This window comes from Cydia strobilella, chromosome 6, assembly GCF_947568885.1.
Source record: "Cydia strobilella chromosome 6, ilCydStro3.1, whole genome shotgun sequence".
In the NCBI taxonomy this organism is placed as follows: Eukaryota; Metazoa; Arthropoda; class Insecta; order Lepidoptera; family Tortricidae; genus Cydia; species Cydia strobilella.
In genome coordinates, this window is record NC_086046.1 from 8,513,317 (window position 1) to 8,537,576 (window position 24,260).

The 24,260-nt window shown below is 42.2% G+C and overlaps 1 protein-coding gene across 1 annotated transcript in view; it reads right to left on the reverse strand.

The window, feature by feature from the left end:
* Positions 1-24,260, reverse strand: part of LOC134742424 (serine/threonine-protein kinase tousled-like 2) — a 50,746-nt gene continuing 26,486 nt past the window's right edge. Inside the window, exons 4-16 of the mRNA XM_063675566.1 lie at positions 17,568-17,658; positions 16,673-16,825; positions 14,616-14,776; positions 14,115-14,204; positions 13,726-13,866; positions 13,008-13,213; positions 12,232-12,475; positions 9,237-9,388; positions 5,305-5,448; positions 4,597-4,744; positions 3,847-4,097; positions 2,187-2,406; positions 1-644 (exon numbers count right to left, since the gene is read on the reverse strand). Coding sequence (XP_063531636.1) covers positions 414-644; positions 2,187-2,406; positions 3,847-4,097; positions 4,597-4,744; positions 5,305-5,448; positions 9,237-9,388; positions 12,232-12,475; positions 13,008-13,213; positions 13,726-13,866; positions 14,115-14,204; positions 14,616-14,776; positions 16,673-16,825; positions 17,568-17,658 — 2,232 coding nt within the window. The 3' untranslated portion in view covers positions 1-413. The remainder of the gene's footprint in view (positions 645-2,186; positions 2,407-3,846; positions 4,098-4,596; positions 4,745-5,304; positions 5,449-9,236; positions 9,389-12,231; positions 12,476-13,007; positions 13,214-13,725; positions 13,867-14,114; positions 14,205-14,615; positions 14,777-16,672; positions 16,826-17,567; positions 17,659-24,260) is intronic.

The following is a 24,260-nucleotide window of genomic DNA, read 5'->3' on the forward strand; positions in this document are numbered from 1 at the left end:
AATATTTTTAACTTTTTTAATAGGGATAACTTATATAATATGCAAGGGATAGTCCCAAGGTTTCTTCTTCTCTAGTGATAAAAGGACAAACCCATTCATAAATGGAGAATCACATTTTATCACCCGCTCAATAAATACAGTCAACAGTAAGCATAATTCTTAAACAATTTAATCCGTAAATGATATTTAGTCATTTTACAACTCTGAATATTAACTGACAGTTCAAAACTAAAAAGTACAGTCTATCAAAAGTCCTCGGGCGACACGCACACGCACACGCACACGCACTCGCGGTAGAGGGGTGTCGGTCGCACTCGCACCCTGCGCGGTCCCGCGGCACGACAACTGTACGCGTGGCTCGGGCGGGCCTCTCGTCACTGCGCCGCCGGGTGGCGACGGCGGCGGCGGCGCGGCTAGGAGGAGGAGCCGGCCGCGAACATGTTGGCGGCGCTGAAGGAGGCCGGCGCCGCCAGCGCGGCGCCCGCGCCCGCCCCCGCGCCGCCCCCCGCCCCCGCGCCCGCACCCGCGCCCGCGCCCGCCCCGCGCGGCTTGGGCACGGGCGGCTGCAGGTACTCGTGCCGCGCCAGCCCGAACACGTCGATGCGCTCCTCCTTGCGGTACGCCAGGCACGCGCGGATGAAGCTCTGCCGAACGAGAGAACACGCGATCAACTTCTGATTTACTTCTGGAACGCGTTAAGATGACGGTCATCTTAACGTTTTCCTGGTTGCATCTTAAAGGAATCTGGGGTCTGCTTTGGCAACTGGCCCGAGCGCGAGTTTTTAAGACAGCGATGACCATCTGACCTTTCAAACCAGGGGGAACTAGTTCTAAGGTCTAGACCTTATAGGGATTAGTTGGGAATGTTCAGTGTTTTGTTACTGGTTAATATCAAATCCAAAGTAGGAATTTAATGAATTTAACATGGGTAACATTAGAATTTCTTCACAGATGTATGCAAGTTATGTTTACATCGCCTATAAGACAAGGGCAAAACGTTTAATATTCACCAAATGGAACTATCACAACAGGTCATGAAGTTGAAGCTGCGATTAGTTGTGCTCGGAGTGTAATATAATGTTCCAAGTCATATGAGAGAAGCTATAGACCGCGAGCTAGGAACAGATTTCTATGACCAATCGCCTCCCGGGCGATAACTCGTATAGTGGTTAACGGCTATGTATGATGAACCCCCGTGCACGTCAGCTGCCGCTCCGTTGGTGGGTTGAAAAATGGCAGCCACCGAAACACGTAAAAAATTTTTTTGTCATCGCCTCCCGTTTGATAGTATGTCAGATGATCGTTTAGATGCTATTATGAATTAAATAAATCGTCAGTCGATTGTATCGCGGTGGAAAGAACGTCAGCTGGTCGCATACCGCATAAATCATGAAACTTTGCATGTAGCATTCCATTAGGCTTTTCAATAAACGGATTACGCATACTTTGCGGACACATGTGGTAAGGCGCGTATTTTTTACATGTTCATGTGACCAGCTGACAGTTTTTCTACCGCGATCAGGGCTCGGAACCGGTATTTTTTAAAAACCCCGAAATAGCCCAATATTTTGAATTTTTTTATGCTCATTACGTAGGACATTATGTATTTAGGAAACAATTTTGCATTATTAAAACGTCCCATTAAAAATGAAATTATAAACAAAAGAACGAAAAAGAACGTAATAATACCGGTATTTTTGTATGGAGCAAATACCGGTTTCCGACCCCTGACCGCAAAACAACCGGCTGACTGTTTTTTTTATTAAAAATTGCATCTTAACTATAATCTGACTCAATATCAATCGGGAGGCGATGACTGAAAAAAAAATTTTTTTTACATGTTCATGTCATTAACTGAAGGGGTTTCCACCGCGATACAACCGGCTGACTATTTTTTTAATTCATGATAGCATCTAAACTATCATCTGACAAAGTATCAGCCGGGAGGCGATGACTGAAGATATATGTTCCTGGTCCGCGGTCTACTAAGTTTAATACCAATGTAAAAAAAATAAGACCAAAATTTGCACCAGGCAGTAAACATAAACTACAGACTACCTACAGAGACAATCTTGTCAAATTATAGCTTTTAAAACACGCTATTGTTTTTTGTCATCAATATTTATACCATGTATAGATTATATTTCCAGCTCCCACCACATGTACAAATTAATAAAAATGCTCACCTTAGCCTCATTGCTGACAGTGGGTTTGTTGGCGAACTGCACCTCGGTGGCCTTGAGGATGGTGTTCTCCTCCAGGATGGTGGCCTGGCTCTGGTTGTGGCCGAACGGCTTCTTGCCGTACAGGCACTGATAGAAGATCACGCCCACGCTCCACACGTCCACTTTGCTGCTGATCTTTGGTGGGTTTTTGCCGACGACGAAGCACTCGGGTGGTAAATACCTAAGAGTAAAAAGAAATAAATTCACATCAGTAAAATCGATTACTCTTGATTTCTTTATTATCCTCCTTTTGACTTTGACTGTGTTAGATTCGGAACCTGTCTGTGCATGATAAGGATCATGGCCGAACTTTTAGTCATCTTTCTGCATTTTTTAGAGAACTATTTTTGCTGCTCTATACAGCACAATCGAGGTTTGAACCTACGAATTTGACCACTACCCACATATTAAATTTAAGGGTTAATTTGACAATACTGTAATTAAGATAAGAAACTTAAAATGAACAGGAAACAACAGGGGCCCGTTTATCAAAAGCTTGTAGCTTGTAATACAAGTGGAAGTCGCTTTTTGATAACTTTTGTTAGAAAGGGACTTCCACTTGTATTACAAGCTACAAGCTTTTGATAAACGGGCCCCAGTAGGCCGAGCACATGATTGGCGCGAGAGTATCTCGCCGCGAGATAGACTACCCTACTTTTACTAACTGTATGAATTAAAGCGGGAAGGGTAGTCTATCTCGCGGCGAGATACTCTCGCGCCAATCATGTGCTAGCCCGGCTGGTGTAGTAAAATTGTAATTATTTTTTTGAAACTTTGTAGAAAATATATCTTACAAATACTTTAGCGGATTCAGAACACTATGTTTTTTGAGAAATGGTTTCCCAAAATTGTGTAAGGCTTCGTTCACACGGCATTGTCCTGCACGTTTTTTTGCAGTATACGTCTTAACGGATAAATAGTGGCGCATACTTTGTTCATAGAACCATCCACACGGCGTTTGTACTGCAAAAAAACGTACATTTTTTATACGTTTAAACAGATACTCACCAGACTTGTCAAGCAAATCGAATAAACTTTAACGTGTTCGGTTTGCAGTGGCGCGTAGTATAGTTGTTACATTCACACGGCACGATGTTATACGTTTTTTTTTCGAACAGCAGTCGAATAACCGTCTATAGTACTCGAGCGTTTTTCGGAAGGGATCGCTCGTATTTTGTTTGTAATTTCGTGCTTATTTTAAAATGGTTGATAACGAATTATTAATTAATTTAGTGGAACAAAACTTTCAATAGGCATCCGAAAGAAATTAAAAAACTGTTTCCTCATTCCTAAGTTTAGCGTACCTATAAATTTTCAAATTTTTTACTACGCACAGATTTTTTAGTTATGGGGATGTACCCAAAATCTTCTATTTTGTCGGCGGCGAAACCGTTATCGACTTATCGCCATCGATACCAAAATAAAAGTACGATGAAGCGTGGATCCGTCTCACACGTCTGGGACAACTGCGTGAAAAAACGAATGAAAATCAACCGTGTGAACACCCGACTGGTTGTACGTTTAAAATCGAATACGCGAACAAACGTGCAGGACGTTGCCGTATGAACCTAGCCTAAGTGTACCCGAAAGTCGTGTGGTAGTAAACAAAAAGAATAGTGACCAGTAAGTGCCCGCGCCCTGGCTCGTGAGGTCCATCCCGTGGTCGGGGTTGTAGTTCTCCTCGTCCATGACCTTGGAGAGGCCGAAGTCCGTGATCTTGATCTCGCCGCACACGTTGCCCTCGGTGAGCAGGATGTTGCCCGGCTTGAGGTCGTAGTGGATCACGGGCGGCTTGATCTCGTTCAGATACTTCAGCGCGGACACCACCTGCATCACGATCGAGCGCGCCTCTCGCTCCGGGATCGTCTTGTGCTGGACAAAGGATTTGTAAATTACTAAATTGTCTCCTGTTTCCTGTTTAATCAATATTGCGGTCTTATGGTGAATAAAGTCATATCGTTATTAAATACCGCAATAATATTAGACCCATAGTCTACAGGTGGACATTTAGGAATACACATGTAACTATGTTGTGCTATATTTTATGCACGCGGCGATGTCGCTTTCTTCTGCTTTCTGATGGTCCTATTATTGCAAGTCGTTTTATCTCCACTTTTTACGACGATGCGTGCAGCGAAAGAAAAATATCACTACAAGGAAGCAACAGGTTTCATTACATCTTACACCGGAGTAAAGTTTATCAGACGGGCAATCACGGTATGTACAGACATGTCTCCTTTTCAAAGAAATTAATTTGTTTACAGTTGTTTGCTATGCGATCGTATATCACGCACATTTTGCCTCACTTATAATTATGCAAAAATTTCCAATGTAAACACCAGCAAAACCGCTGACAAAAGCCACCTTTTACCTGTTTGAGATAGAAGTCGAGATCATGGCCGTTGCAGTACTCGAGCACGGTGCAGAAGGAGTTGCCGTCGATCTCGAACACGTCGTACAGCTTCACGATCCGCGGGTGGTCCAGCGCCTTGTGGATGTTGTACTCTCGCAGCGCGTGTCTGCAACAATGCATGTGCTTTATGACTCACTACTTACTATGGGAAACTGCTAATGAGCACGTCAACAGGGAATTGTGAGAAATCTTTGACTTATTTCAATATTGCTGTGTCTACATATGACAAAGAATTATCATAGAATAATATCTATTGCAAAATTCTCGTCATTACTCTGACGTACAAAGGAGTATGGCAGGTAGCTGCACTATAATTATTGAAGCTTCAAACAAATCCTAGTTTAATTTTGAGATTAAGCGCCCACGACATATTAGTACTTTAGCCATGGCAAGTACAACAATGCTGTTTTTAAGCAAATCAAGAAAATGTCATATTAAAATACATACAAACACGTTAAACATAAATAAGCAACAATTATTAAAACAAAACCTTTTAACACTCACTTCAAAAACAAAAAACCTGCATGCAAAGATATTTTTTCCAAACTTAAAGTCATTAAAAATAATAAACGTCACCATGAACCTGAATAACAACTACACATATTGTGAGGTCTGCTCAGTAATGACACCGATAAGACATATGGTGTGTCGTTCATACGGACTCACTTAATATAGTTGGCCTTCTTGTCCTCCTTCCAGTCCTTGTTGAGCTGGTGCACCTTGCAGGCCGTGTAGCGTTGCTCGCGCAGGTCGAAGGCCTTGTGCACCTCGCTGAACCCGCCCTTGCCCAGCAGCATTAGCAGCAGGTATCTGGTAACAGGAATAACTCATTGTATACGTATATATTACATGCTCATTTTAAATGGATGACTGTACGACACAGGACCGAAATAAGTGGCATACGTGAAGAGAGCCTATGCTTAGCAGTGGATGACAAAAGGCTGAAATGATGAATTATAATAGCCTGAAAGCTATCCTCCTGAGACTCCTCGTACATTTTTTTACATATTTCACAATATATTTTGAACTTTTATTGAATAACTAAAGAGTTCCAAATTCAAAAACAAAACAATGAGGGCTACCGTTTTTGTGCTCACCAGTTGGCGCCACTGTAGATGTAGGTCCAGAAAAACAAATCTCAAAATTCTTTCATGCTTATTTTTATAAAATCAATACGTTCTAATATACACGAATACTGCGACATATATAACCACATACCCTTAGAGATTAAAAGTGCGACTAGTAATAGAGGTTTCGTGAATAAACTTAAGGCTAAACAGCTTATAAACGAAATAAATATCATATACAAAGGAAAAAATTACCAAGGCCTCCAGTGCCCGGGGGCACTTGTAATAAACACAAATTAAAATATTTTCCTAAGAAAGTAATTTAATTTGTTCTTAGAGTAAACAGCTTATGTCTGAAGCGTACAGTCCGTTAACTCTCAGAATGACATTCGTTTTTCGTGTAAATTCGGACGTAATCGCGTAATAGAAAATGACAGTCTCTTACTGAGTTATGTGGAATCCAGCACCCAAAGAGTGCAGTCGTCTTTATGCCTTAAACTATATAAGAGTAGTTAATACCACCATAACAATAATATCACAATTTTCCAATTGTATAATTTTACCACATGAATTGAAATATGTGACTGGTATTTTCAACTCTATATAATTATAAATCATAAATTATTTATTTGCATGAATATGGTCAGATTACAGTTGTTACATAATTTAAATTATGACAAAAAGTCAAATCGCAATATAGTCATCAACCGAATATTAAGCATACTGTCATTAAATTAGGGCTTATTTAACATTGAGACAATAGGTATCCTTAACTTTTTGCGGTAAGTTTAAAACTTTTTGTGAGTTAATAAGAAAGCAAAACAGCAGTATCACCTTCGCGTGTTATCGCCGATATCCGATGTATCTTTCTAAAATCCGAAGGTCATTCTGAGAGTTAACGGACTGTACTACTCTCTTGACGATTTTTTCAACGGCGTGCACTCTTGAACTGGTTCACAATCCCAAGCTATTAAAATATAAAATACTAGCGACCCGCCCCGGCTCTGCACGGGTTACACAAAACCTAAACAAATTACACACCTAAACCTTCCTCAACTCGCTCTATTGATAGGTGAAGTCCGTTTAGTAGTTTTCGAGTTTATACACACAGTCAGACGCGGCGGGAGACTTTGTTTTGTTTCATAAGGTGTAGTGATAATTTAACTTGCCATATGTGACATAATTATAAGTACTGTAAAAATTAAAGCTATAAATATTTAAAAAAAAAATAATTGTACCCACCTGACATCTTATATCTAATTATTATATGATAAGTTATGTTATGTAAGATAGATATAATTAGTTGTAAATATGAACTACACTGATTGACATGTAAAACTATCCATACTAATATTATAAATACGAAAGTCTGTCTGTCTGTTTGTGTGTTACCTCTTCACGCTTAAACCGCTGAACCGATTTAGTTGAAATTTGGCATAGAGATAGTTTGAGTTCAGGAGAAGGACATAGGATAGTTTTTATCCCGAAAATTATCCCTTAAGAGGGTCAAAAGCGGGGTGGAAGTAAGTATATGTAATTAATGAAATGCCAGATAATTTGTGTAAACAATTAAGCACGAAATTGAATGATTGCTATTAGACTTTATCCAGGCGCTATTCTTACTCTAGCTGCGGTTACTAAACACGCAGACGAAGTCGCGGGCAAAAGCTAGTGTTTTATAAAGGTATATTTTAATGAAATTGTGTTGCAACTATTGCTGCCGCAGTTCCAATTATAATCTCGTATCAAATATCAATTGCCTTATAAGCAAATAATAAAGCGGTTTTACAGTAAACCTCCTTCACCAACTGCTCTTGACAACACATTAGCTGACTACATTACGTGCGATATATCTTGGATACCATGCAATAAATCAAAAATAACGTAGTTCCTTATGATATGTAATGTAACTAGCATTAGAACGACATCGATCAGAAAAGGGGACATAAGAGAAAGGGCAGCCTCGTGTTTGCAAATACGTTAGCCAAACCCCAGCCCAGCTCCCAAACACATGTCCTTGCAACTTTCGCCTTTGTTTATTTATAGCCGTGACACTTGTAAACATCGACCACGAGTACGGCGTCGACGACAAATACGACTAATGAAATGATAAACCCTGTTTGACGTAGTCGGTTTGTTAGTTTCGTGAAATAGAGAGGTAAATAAAATAGTAGTACATGCGAAAGTAGCTGTCTCTGTGTTACGTCTTCACGCTTAAAACGCTGCACCGATTGAGATGATATTTGGTATGGAGATAGTTTGAGTCCTGGATAAAGACAGGATAGTTTTCAAATTATCATTCTGCACGGTCGAAGTTGGGGGCAGAAATGAGTAAATATGTCTAAATCTTAGAGTTCATAATAAAATTGCATTAACTGTTGCAGTAAGTGAATAAACATCAGTAAAATAGATATTCCTAATGTTCAGTGCAACGCTCTCCTTATCAAAACAACCGCATATCGGTGTTCAAGGATAGTGTTATCTACGCGGCGAATATTAGATCCAGTGGCAAAACGTTTCGCGACTTTATTTCTATCAACGTACAGCACACGGCCGTTTGTAAACAAGACACGAGTAAATGAATAACTATTAAGCATCAAGCGAACTTTAAATGCTCAATTATCTACATTGCATTTGTTTCTTTAATTAATACTCTTCAAGGATGTGTACCTCAAGTACTTTTAATATAAGATAATTGCTATAATGTTTTTATCGCAAAAATTAACAGTGAAAACCTAATGTTGGCATGTTTTATGACTTTGTTGTTTTAGATTTGTTTTGGCATTCAGAAATATTTACTGGGGCAGCCCGCAAAGCACGTAAGAGCAGTGAAGTCACGTTTTATCATATGCCAATTTTCTTTAACCATGTTACGATAACCTGTCCATTTCCTAATTCCCGTATTCGTTACGGCATTGCAATCGTAAGATATAAAAAAACCGGCCAAGTGCGAGTCGGACTCGCCCACCGAGGGTTCCACTTTTTAGTATTTGTTGTTAAGCGGCAACAGAAATACGTCATCTGTGAAAATTTCAACTAATTGTAACTATCACGGTTCATGAGATACAGCCTGGTGACAGACAGACAGACGGACATCGTTAACGCGCCAGGGTATACACGACCTTTGGGTATACATTCGAGTTATCTACACTAATCGAGAGATCCAGCCGCTGACTCAACACGTGATGGGCGGTCTGCGTGGTCTCGGCGGCCACACACCACTTAATTTACGATCAAATTGGATCAGCATTCCACCTCACACGATCCAACTTGATCTTCAGTGGATACATAGATTATAGTCTAATAAAGCTGTCGTCGTGGTAAAATGTTCGCGTCCCCATGACGACTCGAAATGACACATGGCAGGAAGCACCGTGTGGGTTTAGTGGTGACTCCTCCCCCTCTTTTTCACTAGAAAGAAATGGGAGGTGCGAGTCCCACATACCCTCCATAATGGGTCCGCAGGACCAGAGGGACGATGAGTAACTGCATTCCCACAACGTCTAAAAAGAAAAGAATGTGTAGACTGACCGCTCGGAGAGCACGGGGTGCTGCGAGAAGCGGCTCTGGTCCTCGTTGTGTATCCGCTTGAGCTCGCGGATGTGCAGGTTGCGCTCACGCTCCAGCTTCTCCATCTCCAGCTGCAGGTCCGCGTCCTCTTTCTTTAGCGCGCTTTGCCGCAGCTGCAAATAATCACATTAGTTAGTTATGAACGGTGAGTTATGTTTTTGCAATTATTAGCATAATCTCTGATGTCCCTTAAATATCATAGCACAAAGCTTCGTTTGCGTTGCTCGACTCTAGCTTTGAGTAAACGGTCAGTCAGTACCGTGATTCTCCTAGTTTATTTTGACCTCTTCAGGGATAGTTAGCAATAGTCAACATTCATAAGTGTTCATGGATTCACCTGTTGCAAGGGAACGTACAGCACAAACAGGCGCAGCAGAAGGTGGACACAGTGTACCTTGAGTATCTCGTCGGCCTCGTAGTACTCCTGCCAGGTCATGCTGGGCAGCGGGTCGGACTTGAGGAAGGTGGGTGCGTCGGTGCCGTTGTGCAGCGGGGGAGGCTGGGGGTGTAGTGTACCTTGAGTATCTCGTCGGCCTCGTAGTACTCCTGCCAGGTCATGCTGGGCAGCGGGTCGGGCTTGAGGAAGGTGGGTGCGTCGGTGCCGTTGTGCAGCGGGGGAGGCTGGGGGTGTAGTGTACCTTGAGTATCTCGTCGGCCTCGTAGTACTCCTGCCAGGTCATGCTGGGCAGCGGGTCGGGCTTGAGGAAGGTGGGTGCGTCGGTGCCGTTGTGCAGCGGGGGAGGCTGGGGGTGTAGTGTACCTTGAGTATCTCGTCGGCCTCGTAGTACTCCTGCCAGGTCATGCTGGGCAGCGGGTCGGGCTTGAGGAAGGTGGGTGCGTCGGTGCCGTTGTGCAGCGGGGGAGGCTGGGGGTGTAGTGTACCTTGAGTATCTCGTCGGCCTCGTAGTACTCCTGCCAGGTCATGCTGGGCAGCGGGTCGGGCTTGAGGAAGGTGGGTGCGTCGGTGCCGTTGTGCAGCGGGGGAGGCTGGGGGTGTAGTGTACCTTGAGTATCTCGTCGGCCTCGTAGTACTCCTGCCAGGTCATGCTGGGCAGCGGGTCGGGCTTGAGGAAGGTGGGTGCGTCGGTGCCGTTGTGCAGCGGGGGAGGCTGGGGGTGTAGTGTACCTTGAGTATCTCGTCGGCCTCGTAGTACTCCTGCCAGGTCATGCTGGGCAGCGGGTCGGACTTGAGGAAGGTGGGTGCGTCGGTGCCGTTGTGCAGCGGGGGAGGCTGGGGGTGTAGTGTACCTTGAGTATCTCGTCGGCCTCGTAGTACTCCTGCCAGGTCATGCTGGGCAGCGGGTCGGACTTGAGGAAGGTGGGTGCGTCGGTGCCGTTGTGCAGCGGGGGAGGCTGGGGGTGTAGTGTACCTTGAGTATCTCGTCGGCCTCGTAGTACTCCTGCCAGGTCATGCTGGGCAGCGGGTCGGACTTGAGGAAGGTGGGTGCGTCGGTGCCGTTGTGCAGCGGGGGAGGCTGGGGGTGTAGTGTACCTTGAGTATCTCGTCGGCCTCGTAGTACTCCTGCCAGGTCATGCTGGGCAGCGGGTCGGACTTGAGGAAGGTGGGTGCGTCGGTGCCGTTGTGCAGCGGGGGAGGCTGGGGGTGTAGTGTACCTTGAGTATCTCGTCGGCCTCGTAGTACTCCTGCCAGGTCATGCTGGGCAGCGGGTCGGACTTGAGGAAGGTGGGTGCGTCGGTGCCGTTGTGCAGCGGGGGAGGCTGGGGGTGTAGTGTACCTTGAGTATCTCGTCGGCCTCGTAGTACTCCTGCCAGGTCATGCTGGGCAGCGGGTCGGACTTGAGGAAGGTGGGTGCGTCGGTGCCGTTGTGCAGCGGGGGAGGCTGGGGGTGTAGTGTACCTTGAGTATCTCGTCGGCCTCGTAGTACTCCTGCCAGGTCATGCTGGGCAGCGGGTCGGGCTTGAGGAAGGTGGGTGCGTCGGTGCCGTTGTGCAGCGGGGGAGGCTGGGGGTGTAGTGTACCTTGAGTATCTCGTCGGCCTCGTAGTACTCCTGCCAGGTCATGCTGGGCAGCGGGTCGGACTTGAGGAAGGTGGGTGCGTCGGTGCCGTTGTGCAGCGGGGGAGGCTGGGGGTGTAGTGTACCTTGAGTATCTCGTCGGCCTCGTAGTACTCCTGCCAGGTCATGCTGGGCAGCGGGTCGGACTTGAGGAAGGTGGGTGCGTCGGTGCCGTTGTGCAGCGGGGGAGGCTGGGGGTGTAGTGTACCTTGAGTATCTCGTCGGCCTCGTAGTACTCCTGCCAGGTCATGCTGGGCAGCGGGTCGGGCTTGAGGAAGGTGGGTGCGTCGGTGCCGTTGTGCAGCGGGGGAGGCTGGGGGTGTAGTGTACCTTGAGTATCTCGTCGGCCTCGTAGTACTCCTGCCAGGTCATGCTGGGCAGCGGGTCGGGCTTGAGGAAGGTGGGTGCGTCGGTGCCGTTGTGCAGCGGGGGAGGCTGGGGGTGTAGTGTACCTTGAGTATCTCGTCGGCCTCGTAGTACTCCTGCCAGGTCATGCTGGGCAGCGGGTCGGGCTTGAGGAAGGTGGGTGCGTCGGTGCCGTTGTGCAGCGGGGGAGGCTGGGGGTGTAGTGTACCTTGAGTATCTCGTCGGCCTCGTAGTACTCCTGCCAGGTCATGCTGGGCAGCGGGTCGGGCTTGAGGAAGGTGGGTGCGTCGGTGCCGTTGTGCAGCGGGGGAGGCTGGGGGTGTAGTGTACCTTGAGTATCTCGTCGGCCTCGTAGTACTCCTGCCAGGTCATGCTGGGCAGCGGGTCGGGCTTGAGGAAGGTGGGTGCGTCGGTGCCGTTGTGCAGCGGGGGAGGCTGGGGGTGTAGTGTACCTTGAGTATCTCGTCGGCCTCGTAGTACTCCTGCCAGGTCATGCTGGGCAGCGGGTCGGGCTTGAGGAAGGTGGGTGCGTCGGTGCCGTTGTGCAGCGGGGGAGGCTGGGGGTGTAGTGTACCTTGAGTATCTCGTCGGCCTCGTAGTACTCCTGCCAGGTCATGCTGGGCAGCGGGTCGGGCTTGAGGAAGGTGGGTGCGTCGGTGCCGTTGTGCAGCGGGGGAGGCTGCGGGGTGGTGGGGGCTGCACTCGCGGTGCGCTTGCCGCGCCCGCCGCCGCCCTCGCTGTTGGAGGGCCGCTTCTTCAGCAGCAGCTTCTTCTGCCGGTCGATCTCCTCCTTCTCCGCCGTGATCTCCTCCTGCCGCCTGTCACAAAACGGGAAGGGTTACAAATTGTGCCTGTACGTCAAATTCTTCGATTAGCAGAGTGCGGCAGCTGATTTGATTAGGAGGAGGTGGTTACCGTTTATTTGATAAGAACTAAGAAACGCATGGGCTGTCTGCTTAACCTTTCGTATGCGCATGTCAAAAAATTGGCATATCAATAGCAATCGTGACAAGTTGAATATCTATGGAGCAGATCTGCTACTAGGCATACGAAAGGTTAAGTTTCAAAAATACGAAAAAGCTGTGTATTAAAATCGAAACAAATAGAAACTGTAGGTCTCTAAGATATTTCCTAGAGACCTAGAGAAATTCTATTTGGTATGTAATAGGTAGGTATCCTCTTACTCAATTCTCAAAATTCGGGCTTTATAACTAAACAGTAGCAATAATTATTTAGTTTTCCTCTTCTTATACAGAATGAAGTAGAATAACTCACGTATCCAAACTCAAATTAAGGTACAGGAAAAACCTAAAGATATCTTTATGAGCACAACAGACAATGAACAATCACCTCGTTAATTCCTGGAACGCATATCCATCAGTCCAATTCTCCTGAAACGTGGCGCCGACGCGCTGCGTGACGAACTGGCCGAGCCTTAGCCGGTTCTGCATACACCGCTGCCGGGCTTCCTTCTTCTCTATAGTGCTTTTCTCATTTAATAGTTTCTTCACAACATCTATACACTTATTAATGTGTGACTTATGTTGCTCTATTACCTGTAACAAAATTTGACCATACAAGTCTGTCTTAATAATATATTGTTTAACAAAGAACTCAACGCACAAAAATAATAATATGGTTAGTTAAAGGGCCCAGGTGTCATCGTCAATCTTTCATACAGAGAGACTTCACATGAATACGCGCAAAACAAACTGTTTCCGAGGAATCCGAGACATAATAGCTATAAGAGCAGTACCATACATATTTTGTCAACAAGTAAAACACAAAAATGTTCACCACACCAACGCAAGGCAAATACTGAATGTATAATATCATACAAGATCAAACCAAATCAATGTAAAAATGAATGTTATTAAGTATTTATCATTCTAAATCGCCATTTAAAATTAAATTCTACCAGCCAACATAAGGTCAAATTTTGCATTTAATTACTTTGCCACACATGTGGATAAAATGCAACTTTGTTATCAGTTTTTGAACAATCAAGAGAGCCTTTACCAGCTGGTGTGGCGAAAAAAAAAAATTAATGCCTTAAACTTAAACTTACTTTGCTCTGTGCTTGAACCTGATGTTTCAATTCTTCATTACTCCTTGTTAATTCTTCTATTCTATTATTCCTTAGCTCTAAGTCAGACGACGCTTGAGTTTCTAACTCTTGTATCCTCTGGCATGTCAGTTCAGTTTGAACCTAAGACAAATAAGAATCACATTCAAGGATTTCAAGGATCTATGACAAACTAAGTAGGAAATAGATTATGGATAGTAGACGTAGTGGCGAGGCGCCCAAAGAATAACACATAGCCTAATTAAATACATAAGCTTCAAATCCTAACACGTGGGTTACCGAAAGATACGTTTGACGCCGCGCCACTGATGGATAGGTGTAGTAAAGTCATTTCAAGAAAAGTATTATGATTGTAATGCATTAGTATTAACCTGTTTAACAGATGTGTGAGGCCGCTGTTGAGAGGTGGAACGTAAAAAGTCCGCTCCCGAAGGCAGCAATGAAGAGGGTGACGGTGGGTACTGTCAGAGAGACACAACTTTTGATATAACAGTCAGGATCACTAGAGCCTGCTATTATAGTTAAGCTTATATTATAGGGGTTAACTTAACGGGTTAAGGCATAATTTGCCACATATACGCGTATTTCATAAAATTAAGCAATTTTATTATACAAGCTGTGTTCATTCTTGTCTCATTAAAAATATTTCCAGGCTAAAAATCTGAAGCCTTGATTTCAGGTTTATGTATATCAAAGTAAAGAATATATTTGTATGATGAATGTATGTATTTTTTTACATGTTTTTATAATAAATATTTACTGTTGTTTAAGTACCCATAAAGAGTTTGCTTGTGGGACTAGGTTAATAATTATGTCCCTGATTATTAAACTACAAATATTAATAATCTAAGATAATATGGTCGAAAACTTACCATAGGATAGTTGCCGCCCTGAGGCGAGGGGGATTTGGCTCCAGTGAGCCGCACGGGACTGGAGGAGGGGTGCTTGGAGAGGTGATCCCGGATGCTCTTGTCCGAGGAGTTGTGCCTCTGCTTGGCTCCCACTCCTCCTCCCCCGCCAACACCTTCATCACCTGAAATTATTTACAGATATCATTTAAGTTTCATTCAATAATAGGCATACCCTTATATTTTTATATCCATAACCCAAAGGGACTTTAGGGTCAATTAATTGACCTATCTTTGAAAAACATTACATGCATTTAAAGTATTTAAACAGTTTGCTTAAGTAGCTAAGTAAAAGTCATCATATGATTATGACATCACTAGATGTAATTATCAAGTGGCCTCCTTTTCATGAGTAATGTATTAGTAATATAAAAATGGCTCAAGAGTAATATATAAATATGACCCTGTATATCTACATTTGATTTTTATTTAAGATTGCTGTGCGAAATATTCAATTTAATGTTTTTACTAAAATGTTGTACTAAAATTGAAATAGAAAATCTTTATTTCAGGCCTGTCGGCCCATATTTTGTTAGTTTACAGATCTTAAAAATATATTAGTAAACACACATAAATTGTAAAATAAATAAATTAAAACTAAAATTATAAATAAATTAGCTTCAATTGAATAAAATTTGTTAAAAAAATTATTTGATTAAAAATGACATTTTGGTTGAACAACACAAGGATTACACTACATCCATGCTATTAAACAAACTAATTTATTTGTGTTTGTTAGATATTATGTATGATGGTATTTTAAAAAATAAAACATGTCACAGTGCCAATTTGGAATGCAAAAAGTAATAATTACCGAGTAAGTGATATATTGAACCAAATTTTTATTTAATACTGGGTAATTATATAGGTTGTTTGAGGAAAACCCAAAGGAACTAGAATGCATGCTAATAGATCTAGCTAAACAGAGCAAGGCAGTGGGACTGGAGCTTAACTCGGACAAGACTAAATTGATGACAAATTCTAAGAGACAAGAAATGGCAGTCAATAACTACATTCTAGACTATGTTGAAGAATACGTATATCTGGGTCAAATAATATCTTTCAAGAACCAAATGGATAAAGAAATTGAAAAAAGAATAGCATCCGGCTGGAGCAAATACTGGTCACTTAAGGAAATCATGAAAAGCAACCTAGGTATAAAGATCAAGAGCAAAACTTTCAACTCATGTATCCTTCCGTGTCTGACTTATGGCTGCGAAACCTGGTCTCTTACTAAAAAACAAAGGGATAAACTTGCGAAGTGCCAGAGAGCTATGGAGAGGAGCATGCTCGGTGTAAAATTACAGGATAGAAACCGCAGCACTGACATAAGAACCAGAACAAAAGTAGCAGATAGATGGCGCTGGTCGCTGCTGCAAAGGCTGCGTTCAGCTTATGGTTGGGCCGTGTCGTACGGCTGCGATCGTGACCCAAAATGGTCCCGCCGGAAGATCAGCGCTGACCTTCGGGTCAGCATTATGCTGAGGCGTGACCATTTCGTGGTAAACTTCAACTTCGACCTATTTTATAAGTTCCTATAGCTTTAGTATACTTTTGTATGTAATTTTAGTTTTAAGTTTATCACGAATAAAACATTTGAATTTAGCAGATATCCTCACCCACATAGACATGCAAAAATGGAGGTGGGCAGGTCACACTATAAGATGCAAGACAGAGAAGTGGAGCCAAAGAGTTCTAATGTGGCACCCTACCGATGGGTCAAGAGCGCAAGGCCCTCAATTAACACGATGGGAAGACGAAATTATACGTACAGTGGGACCACTCTGGACAAGGGTGGCAAGAGAGAGGAAATACTGGAAGGAGTTGGAGGAGGCCTTTGCTGACAGGCACACTGAACTAAGAGACTTCATATAAACACTAAAACTACAACCACAAAACAAACATGTTCAGAACAAAGGGCTATATAATAATTATATAGGTATATAGGTTTAGGTAATGTCTTAACATTATCTAATCAGAAACAAACTGCTATACATGCATGATAAATCTGTGATAAAGACCTTTCCGTTTCCTTTTCCTCTCAGGTACAGCTATTGTTGGTGTGGCACCACTGGGCGGGACCAACGCTATGCCTGGACCTACAGCGGAGCCTCGCAGAGCTGCCGTTTTCTCAGGAGTTAGTGCGTCAATTTCCTTATCACTATATGATGACCCTGAAAAGTAGAATGTCCACATTCAAGCTATGGTTCACACACATTCACTCAAGTGGGACAAACTTTAGGTAACAGTATCCAAACCACAAAAAAAATATTGTTGAAATTTATGACTTGTTTAGGCAGGTTTCAATAACAAATTGTCCTTGGTATAGTTTTGACCATTTTAGTGAAACTAAAAATATTGTGATCCCTTTGGAGTTTGGCACATTCAACAGTTATCAAAGTATATAGATCTAACAGATTTTAGAATCATTGGTAAAGACTTAACAAAACCTGTTTCAGTGTGAATACTTTTGTTTCTATTAATTGGACATAAACATAGTGGTATATTCTCTTATTATGGCAATTTTGGACATGCAAACATTACTTGTATAAAGTATCTCGATAAACAGTGAACAGAAAGTGGTTAGGTGGCAGAACTCACTTTTTGACAAGGAGCTCAGTAGGCCGACGTGGTTAATGATAGCTCCACTTTTATAGTCATGCATTTTGGCACACGGCAGTCTTGGATCTAGGAAGGAAATACAACACTTTCTCGCTTTCTGTCCGGCATAATACACAGCAATGTGACGTCACGGTCCTTCGTTCGATCGCACTTTTCCACATTTATTTATTTCATCCCTCATAAGTTCGCGACTAAAGGTTACACACTGATGAACGGGCCGGCATATCGTAAACACTGGGGGCACTGTCGCGTCACCACTTTTCACTGCACACGAAGCACTAAATCACAATTTACCTGTGCTCATATTGGAGTCCTGATTGTGTAGTGGCTGCCCCGTGTTGACAGTAGTTTGTGGTGCCATTTGAATTTGTGCCCCAGCTGACATCTGTAAAGAAAGATGGCGTCTTTACATATGAGTCGCCCAGTTAACTTCATTTACACTCACGTACACAAAATTTCAACTAACTGCACACTAACATTTAATCACTAATTAAGTGTTAAAATACACCCATTTTAATGGTTTTTTATACATATTTTCACTTTATTAATCGGAATAACCTAACTAGTTTGACAAGTCGTCGTAAACTCCAGTCGCGACAATCCAACGGAACGGACGGATACGCATCCGCGGGGTGAGGCGAGGGGGTGCGGACCGTCACGAAGTTTGCTCCGGTAATAATAATAACGACGACGACGGGCGAGACGCCATTTTACAAGGATACAAGGCCAAAAGAATTGTTACCCCACTAAAAAATAATATTTCCCTGAACATTGATCACGGATATAAGCACAACCGTAGAGCGCCAAGGATTTCGCAAGCTATTTAACGCGAAACGTTTTGCTCGTAGAAAACTAAGCGGCGAGGCGGCAGGTCAACAGCCCGCGAATCCCGCGATTGCGATCGGTGCTAGCTAGCTGTTGACCAATGTAAATTTTGCACAAATTAGAGAAGGGTCAGTGGGTAAACTGTCATATTTATGTTTTTTGTGACTTTATTTTTCTCTTTTTATTTGTTGTAGATGGTACGGAAATAAATGACTGATTATTCCCACAGAGGTGGTTGAGGCGGGCGGCGGGCGGCATGCCACCGACCTGCGGCGAACGAGAACGTGATATCGGCGCTCGTGCCCCACAACAAACTGCTTACTGGACGTGTTACGTAGGTAGGCGTCGGCGGTGCCGCGCTGAACATATAAACATAGGTATGTGTACTTACAACTGAATATATAGGTAGGTATAGAATCTAGCATCGCGCGCGATAATCATGTGCCTACAACGAGCAGGCAAGGCAACACTGAATATTTTATATTCAATCTTGGACATGACTTGCTTAGTAGCAGTTTGCGGTGCGATGTGCGATGTAGATGTCCTTTCAAAGCAAACTAACTTGGCACAGAACCTTACACATATTTAAAGGTCAGTCCAGACAGCATTATCAAATCGACCGATTTGATCAGAAAATAAATTGGCGTCAATCTCCAATTTAATCATCAATTTCAGATTTATGGTTATATTTGAGCGCTCTAAAGGCCGTAACACACCATCGCACCGTACCAAGGTCATCGAGCGACGCATCCATAAGTCGCACAATGACCTTGGTGCGGTGCGATGGTGTGGTACGGCCATAACACTGCGTCTTATGGCGCCTCTTCACGATGGACCAGCGAGATGGCCATGCGATGGTTATGGCTCCTCTACACGATGGCCCAGTGCTGAACCAGCGAGATGGCCATGCGATGGTTAAGCGCACCCACTTAAGCCAGTACCGTAGCCTATGGTCGCTTAAAGCTTGATAGATGTTGCTTGTTTAAATACCATGTTTTATATGCTTTAAAAGCTGGACTGAATGATAATAACACGACTAACATGCAATTGCAGACTAAGTTTCACGATTTACATGTAATAGATTATAAAAAAAAAACCGGCCAAGTGCGAGTCGGACTCGCGCACCGAGGGTTCCGTACTTTTTAGTATTTGTTGTTATAGCGGCAACAGAAAAAAAATCTTAGTCAACATGTTATTTAGTGTGAAAGATATATAAGATAGTAGACATATAGATAATGTTAGAAGACATAGAGATATATAGACAGTGTTAGAAGACATAGAGACAGTTTTCCAAACATACAGCTTAATTTTATAATGAATTATAGCAAAATAACTAGAAAAGGTTCTGAGAACTATCATCACCATACACATGAAATCATCACCGATCGTAATTTTTTCCCGGTGATGATGGGTATGGTATTGACGATTTGAGAGTTTCATGTTTTTATTTCTAGAAATACGAATAATAGTAGTTAATGTCTATGCCACAAATAAACTTTATGTAGTTCTCCATTCATTACAGTAATTATTTCTAATATATCATTCGTAAAATCTTTAAACCAAAGCATAACGGTAATGATGCTCTGTTGTGATAAACTATGTTTTACAAATTTGTTCGTAATATCTCTCACGACGATTCAATCGTGTGAATTAATAGTGAAATCACTTTTTGCATTTTATACTAAAGTGAAGAATAGAGTAAGGACCTTTAGCGGTATTTTGTTGTTCATACACGAGGATAAGCTCACATTGACATTTACCATGACGGTGATGACGAATATTCGTGACAAAATGTTAAAATATTTTTAAATGTATAGTCCTCTTCATCGTTTTCGATGACGGCGACCCCAGATAAAATTATGGACTTTGTCTAGCGTGAGCCCTAATATGGCTGGCCAAGCCGAACTTCCTCTTAAAATACTCTATTGCATGCGTGACAATAAAGTTGGACAGCTACGTTGATTTTTAAATGTACTTTATCAGTGAAGGAATTATTGTATATTTTTCATGTGTTAAACAACAACATGGAATTAAGATATAACTAAAAGAAAAATCGCAATCGTACGATAGGTATGCGATAATTTTCACTGCAAACAAAAAGGTCCAATTTTTTCCGGTAGACGGTGATGATTTTAGACACATGAAACATTTTATATAAAATAAAAACTGTCAAGTTATTGGAGATGGTAATTGAAGGAACATTAAGATTTCTTAAAAACATATAAAAAAGTTGCAACTCGCACAACCTATTAGTTTTCTTTATAAAGACCGAAGCGAACCATAACTTTTCGCCGGATTTTGAAATCCACCCCATTACATATATGAATGCATGAAATAAAAAAATATTTATGCCCCTCTGAAGCAATAGGCAACCAAAGTATTGTGGTACTAAAATCATCACATTTAAGAAATAGGAGTAATAGGACTAAAGAATAAAGAGAATCACGTGATTCATGCACGACCAGTATTAATAAGAACGTAACTATGACATGCTTACGAGTTTCACCAATTGCTGACAAGGTTATCTGACGTAATGTTTGTTCCATTTCCAGACAATCAGATAGCATTGATAGCAATCATTAGGCAGTTACACCAATCAAATCGAAACCTAACTCCCGTATTACCATGAATTAAAGTAGAAAAATGGTAAAGTAAAAAATCTAAAATAATTTAATTTCAATTCTTTTTTTAAAAAAGGAACCGCCTTCAAAAAACCAACCCCCTGAAAAGCACAAAATATTTTTTATATACCCCACCCCCTATCCTTGTCCAGTCCCTATCCCGTCGTATAGCAAATTTCTGCCAAAAAGTAATTAATACCTAATAATAAGCAAATTAATAACCATGCGGGTAATGACTTAGTTTTCGAAGGCGGTGCCAAACCAAAAAAAAAGACATGTTTAGTTCTTGCACTACTAACTACTTCTCGTATTCCTTTTTCTATTTGGCAGTAAAGAAAGTATTTGTTGGTTTGGCACCGCCTTCAAAAACTAAGTCATTACCCGGATGGTTATTAATTTGCTTATTAATTAGGTATTAATTACTTTTTGGCAGAAATTTGCTTTACGACGGGATAGGGACTGGACAAGGATAGGGGGTGGGGTATATAAAAATTATTTTGTGCTTTTCAGTGGGTTGGTTTTTTGAAGGCGGTCCCCTTTTTTTTAAGAATTGAAATTAAATTATTACAGTTTACTTATTTTTTATTTTTTTATTTATTAATTTTTTTTTTACTTTTTAGTGATAGTACTTTTTGTTTAAATTTTTTATCATCTTTTATTATTTATTTATTTTATTTTACTTTTTAGCGATTTATTTTAGATTTTGGGCTAAAATATTAGTTTGTTTACAGTTAGGTTCCCCATTTAGTTTTGGGCTAGTAGGTACTCTAGTGTAGGCAATGGATAACCTCGATAATTATTCGCGACGAACCCCTTTAACGTTTCGGTGCTAAACGATTTGTAAATGTAGTTAGGTATAGGTATTATGTTTCGTCCTATTGTAAATTGTAACTAAGATTTAGTTTACCTAGACACTCCCACTCCCAGTCCCAGTCCCAATCCCATTCTCAGTTCCAGGCTCCAGGACTCTGACTGACTCCGACTCCCACGCCCACTCGCACTCCCACTCCCACTATTTCATCTTATCACAAAATTTCATCTAAAATTCCACTAGGTTCAGCCATGGTTTAGCATCAGCTCTATCTTGGGTACTGCTCTCCCAAGTGCTCATCAAGACGCGTCGGAAGACCAAAACAGCGTGTGCCTATATTGCACCAAACCTGAGCTCCACTATGTACAGCCAGGGTTCAGCATCAGCTCTATCTTGGGTACTGCTCTCCCAAGTGCTCATCAAGACGCGGCGGAAGACCAAAACAGCGTGTGCCTATGTTGCACGAAACCTGAGTTCGACTAGGTACAGCCAGGGTTCATCATCAGCTCCATCTTGGGTACTGCCTGCTCTCCCAATTGCTCATCAAGACGTGTCGGAAGACCAAAACAGCGTGTGCCTATGTTGCACCAAACCTGAGTTCCACTAGGTCCAGCCAGGGTTCATCATCAGCTCCATCTTGGGTACTGCTCTTCCAATTGCTTATCAAGACGTGTCGGAAGACCAAAACAGCGTGTGCCTATGTTGCACCAAACCTGCGTTCCACTAGGTACAGCCAAGGTTCAGCATCAGCTCAGCTCTATGTATACTAAAACCTTCTACAGAATATAACAAACACTTTTCTGAAAACTGCATCAAAATCGGTTCAGCCAAACGCAAGATAATCGCGAATAAACATACATACATACATACAAACAAACATACGGGTCAAACTGAGAACCTACTTTTTTTGAAGGCGGTTTAAAAAATAGGTACCTCTCAAACAATTCACAAATCAACCAATGATTAGCCAGCGCATTGCTTATTGTGTCGGTCGTATCTATTTTTAGCTTACCCGCCTAGCATCCGACGAATGGAAAGTTAGCAAGTTGGCAACCTACGGACGCTAACAACAGGTAGATATGTATTGTAGGTACCTATATTATGTATATGTTGTTTACAGCGAATCATGGATCGATGCGAGCGTTATGTTAGCAACATTGCGTGATTGTGCTGTACCCGTTTACGTTAGAAAAACCTTTTCATAAATTGCAGCACGCAGATTTTATGGCATGACGTTGCCGTCGCCGCACGATTACAAACCAAATTGTACAGTCTATAGACACGCGGCACCGGCAGCGTGTCAAGCCAAATTCAAAAGAAGAAACTGGCGACGCAGCGGCCGTGTTTTATATTACACGAACCATTTGAAGCCATTTTTGTTTTGACCCGTCACTAAAAATCTATTAAACATAATATGGCTCGCACTGTCAAAAAGTTATCAGATCTCACACTACAAGCCCCAACTTCACAAATACACCTCATTCAAAATATGTTGCTCTCATTTAGCGGAAGCCGCTCGACCCCAATTTCAAAGGAATACCGCAAATCGATGTACAGGTTAGCCGTTTGGCACACACATACTAGAGGCCAAAACAAGATTTTTGACCCGCAGTTCCTAAAAAAATTTCTCTGCGGGGGGGAGTGGTAAAACATTATTTTTTTTGTATGGAAAAAAAAAATTTTTTCTTCCAAAACCTATCGAGTGTGGTATCATACGAAAGGGCTTTTTGAGGCGATTCTAAAAATATATCACATCATTACATTTCGGGCATTTTTTTAAAATTAAAACAAAAAGAATTTTCGAAACATACCAAGTTTGGGCTCCTCCAGACACGATATGGCTGATTTTTTTTTTGTACAATATGCCACAAATGATACGTGATATCCTCATGTCTAACCCCAGGAAAGCAATTTTGAAAATAATATCATTAGCAATTTTTTTTAATTTTTCAATTTTACAAAGTGACACAGTTCTACTTCAATACCTATTTCACGAGACTTATGGAACTATACTGCAGATACGGTACATATTAATCATAAAATAATACGTAATATCCATATATCCAACGGGAAATACCTCTTCAACCCTTTAACTGCGCCATGTACAGGTTAGCCGTTTGGCACACACATACTAGAGGCCAAAACAAAATTTTTGACCCCCAGTTCCTAAAAAAATTTCGTTGCGGGGGAGTGGTAAAACATTATTTTTTTTGTATGGAAAAAAAATTTTTTTTTCCAAAACCTATGGTATGTGATATCATACGAAAGGGCTTTTTGAGGCGATTCTAAAAATATATCACATCATTACACTTCGGCCATTTTTTTTTTTTTATTAAAACAAATAGTACATTTCGATGCTAGTGCGGAAAGTATGTCATTACTCCACGAGTACCGAGATATAGTAGACTCGGGACGAGTGAAGAATTTTTCCTAACATATGTTGAGCTCTTTCTGTAACCGGCGGCGGTCGAAGCAGAGCGAACCGGGACCGGAGATCCCTATTGTACACGAGTGAAGCAGGCGTCACTCCTGTTGTACTATGTGGCGTTACTGGGTAATCGAAAAGGAATACCTAGTCGGCTCATAAGTTCTGTCACTGGCCTTTAAAATTTAAATTTGGAACTCCTAAAACAAAAACCGTTCTGCATTTGAATTTCGAATCTTTATTAAATATTTGAGTAGTATAATTTTGCAATTTTCTGTTTTCTTCAACATGGAGTGCACTATATC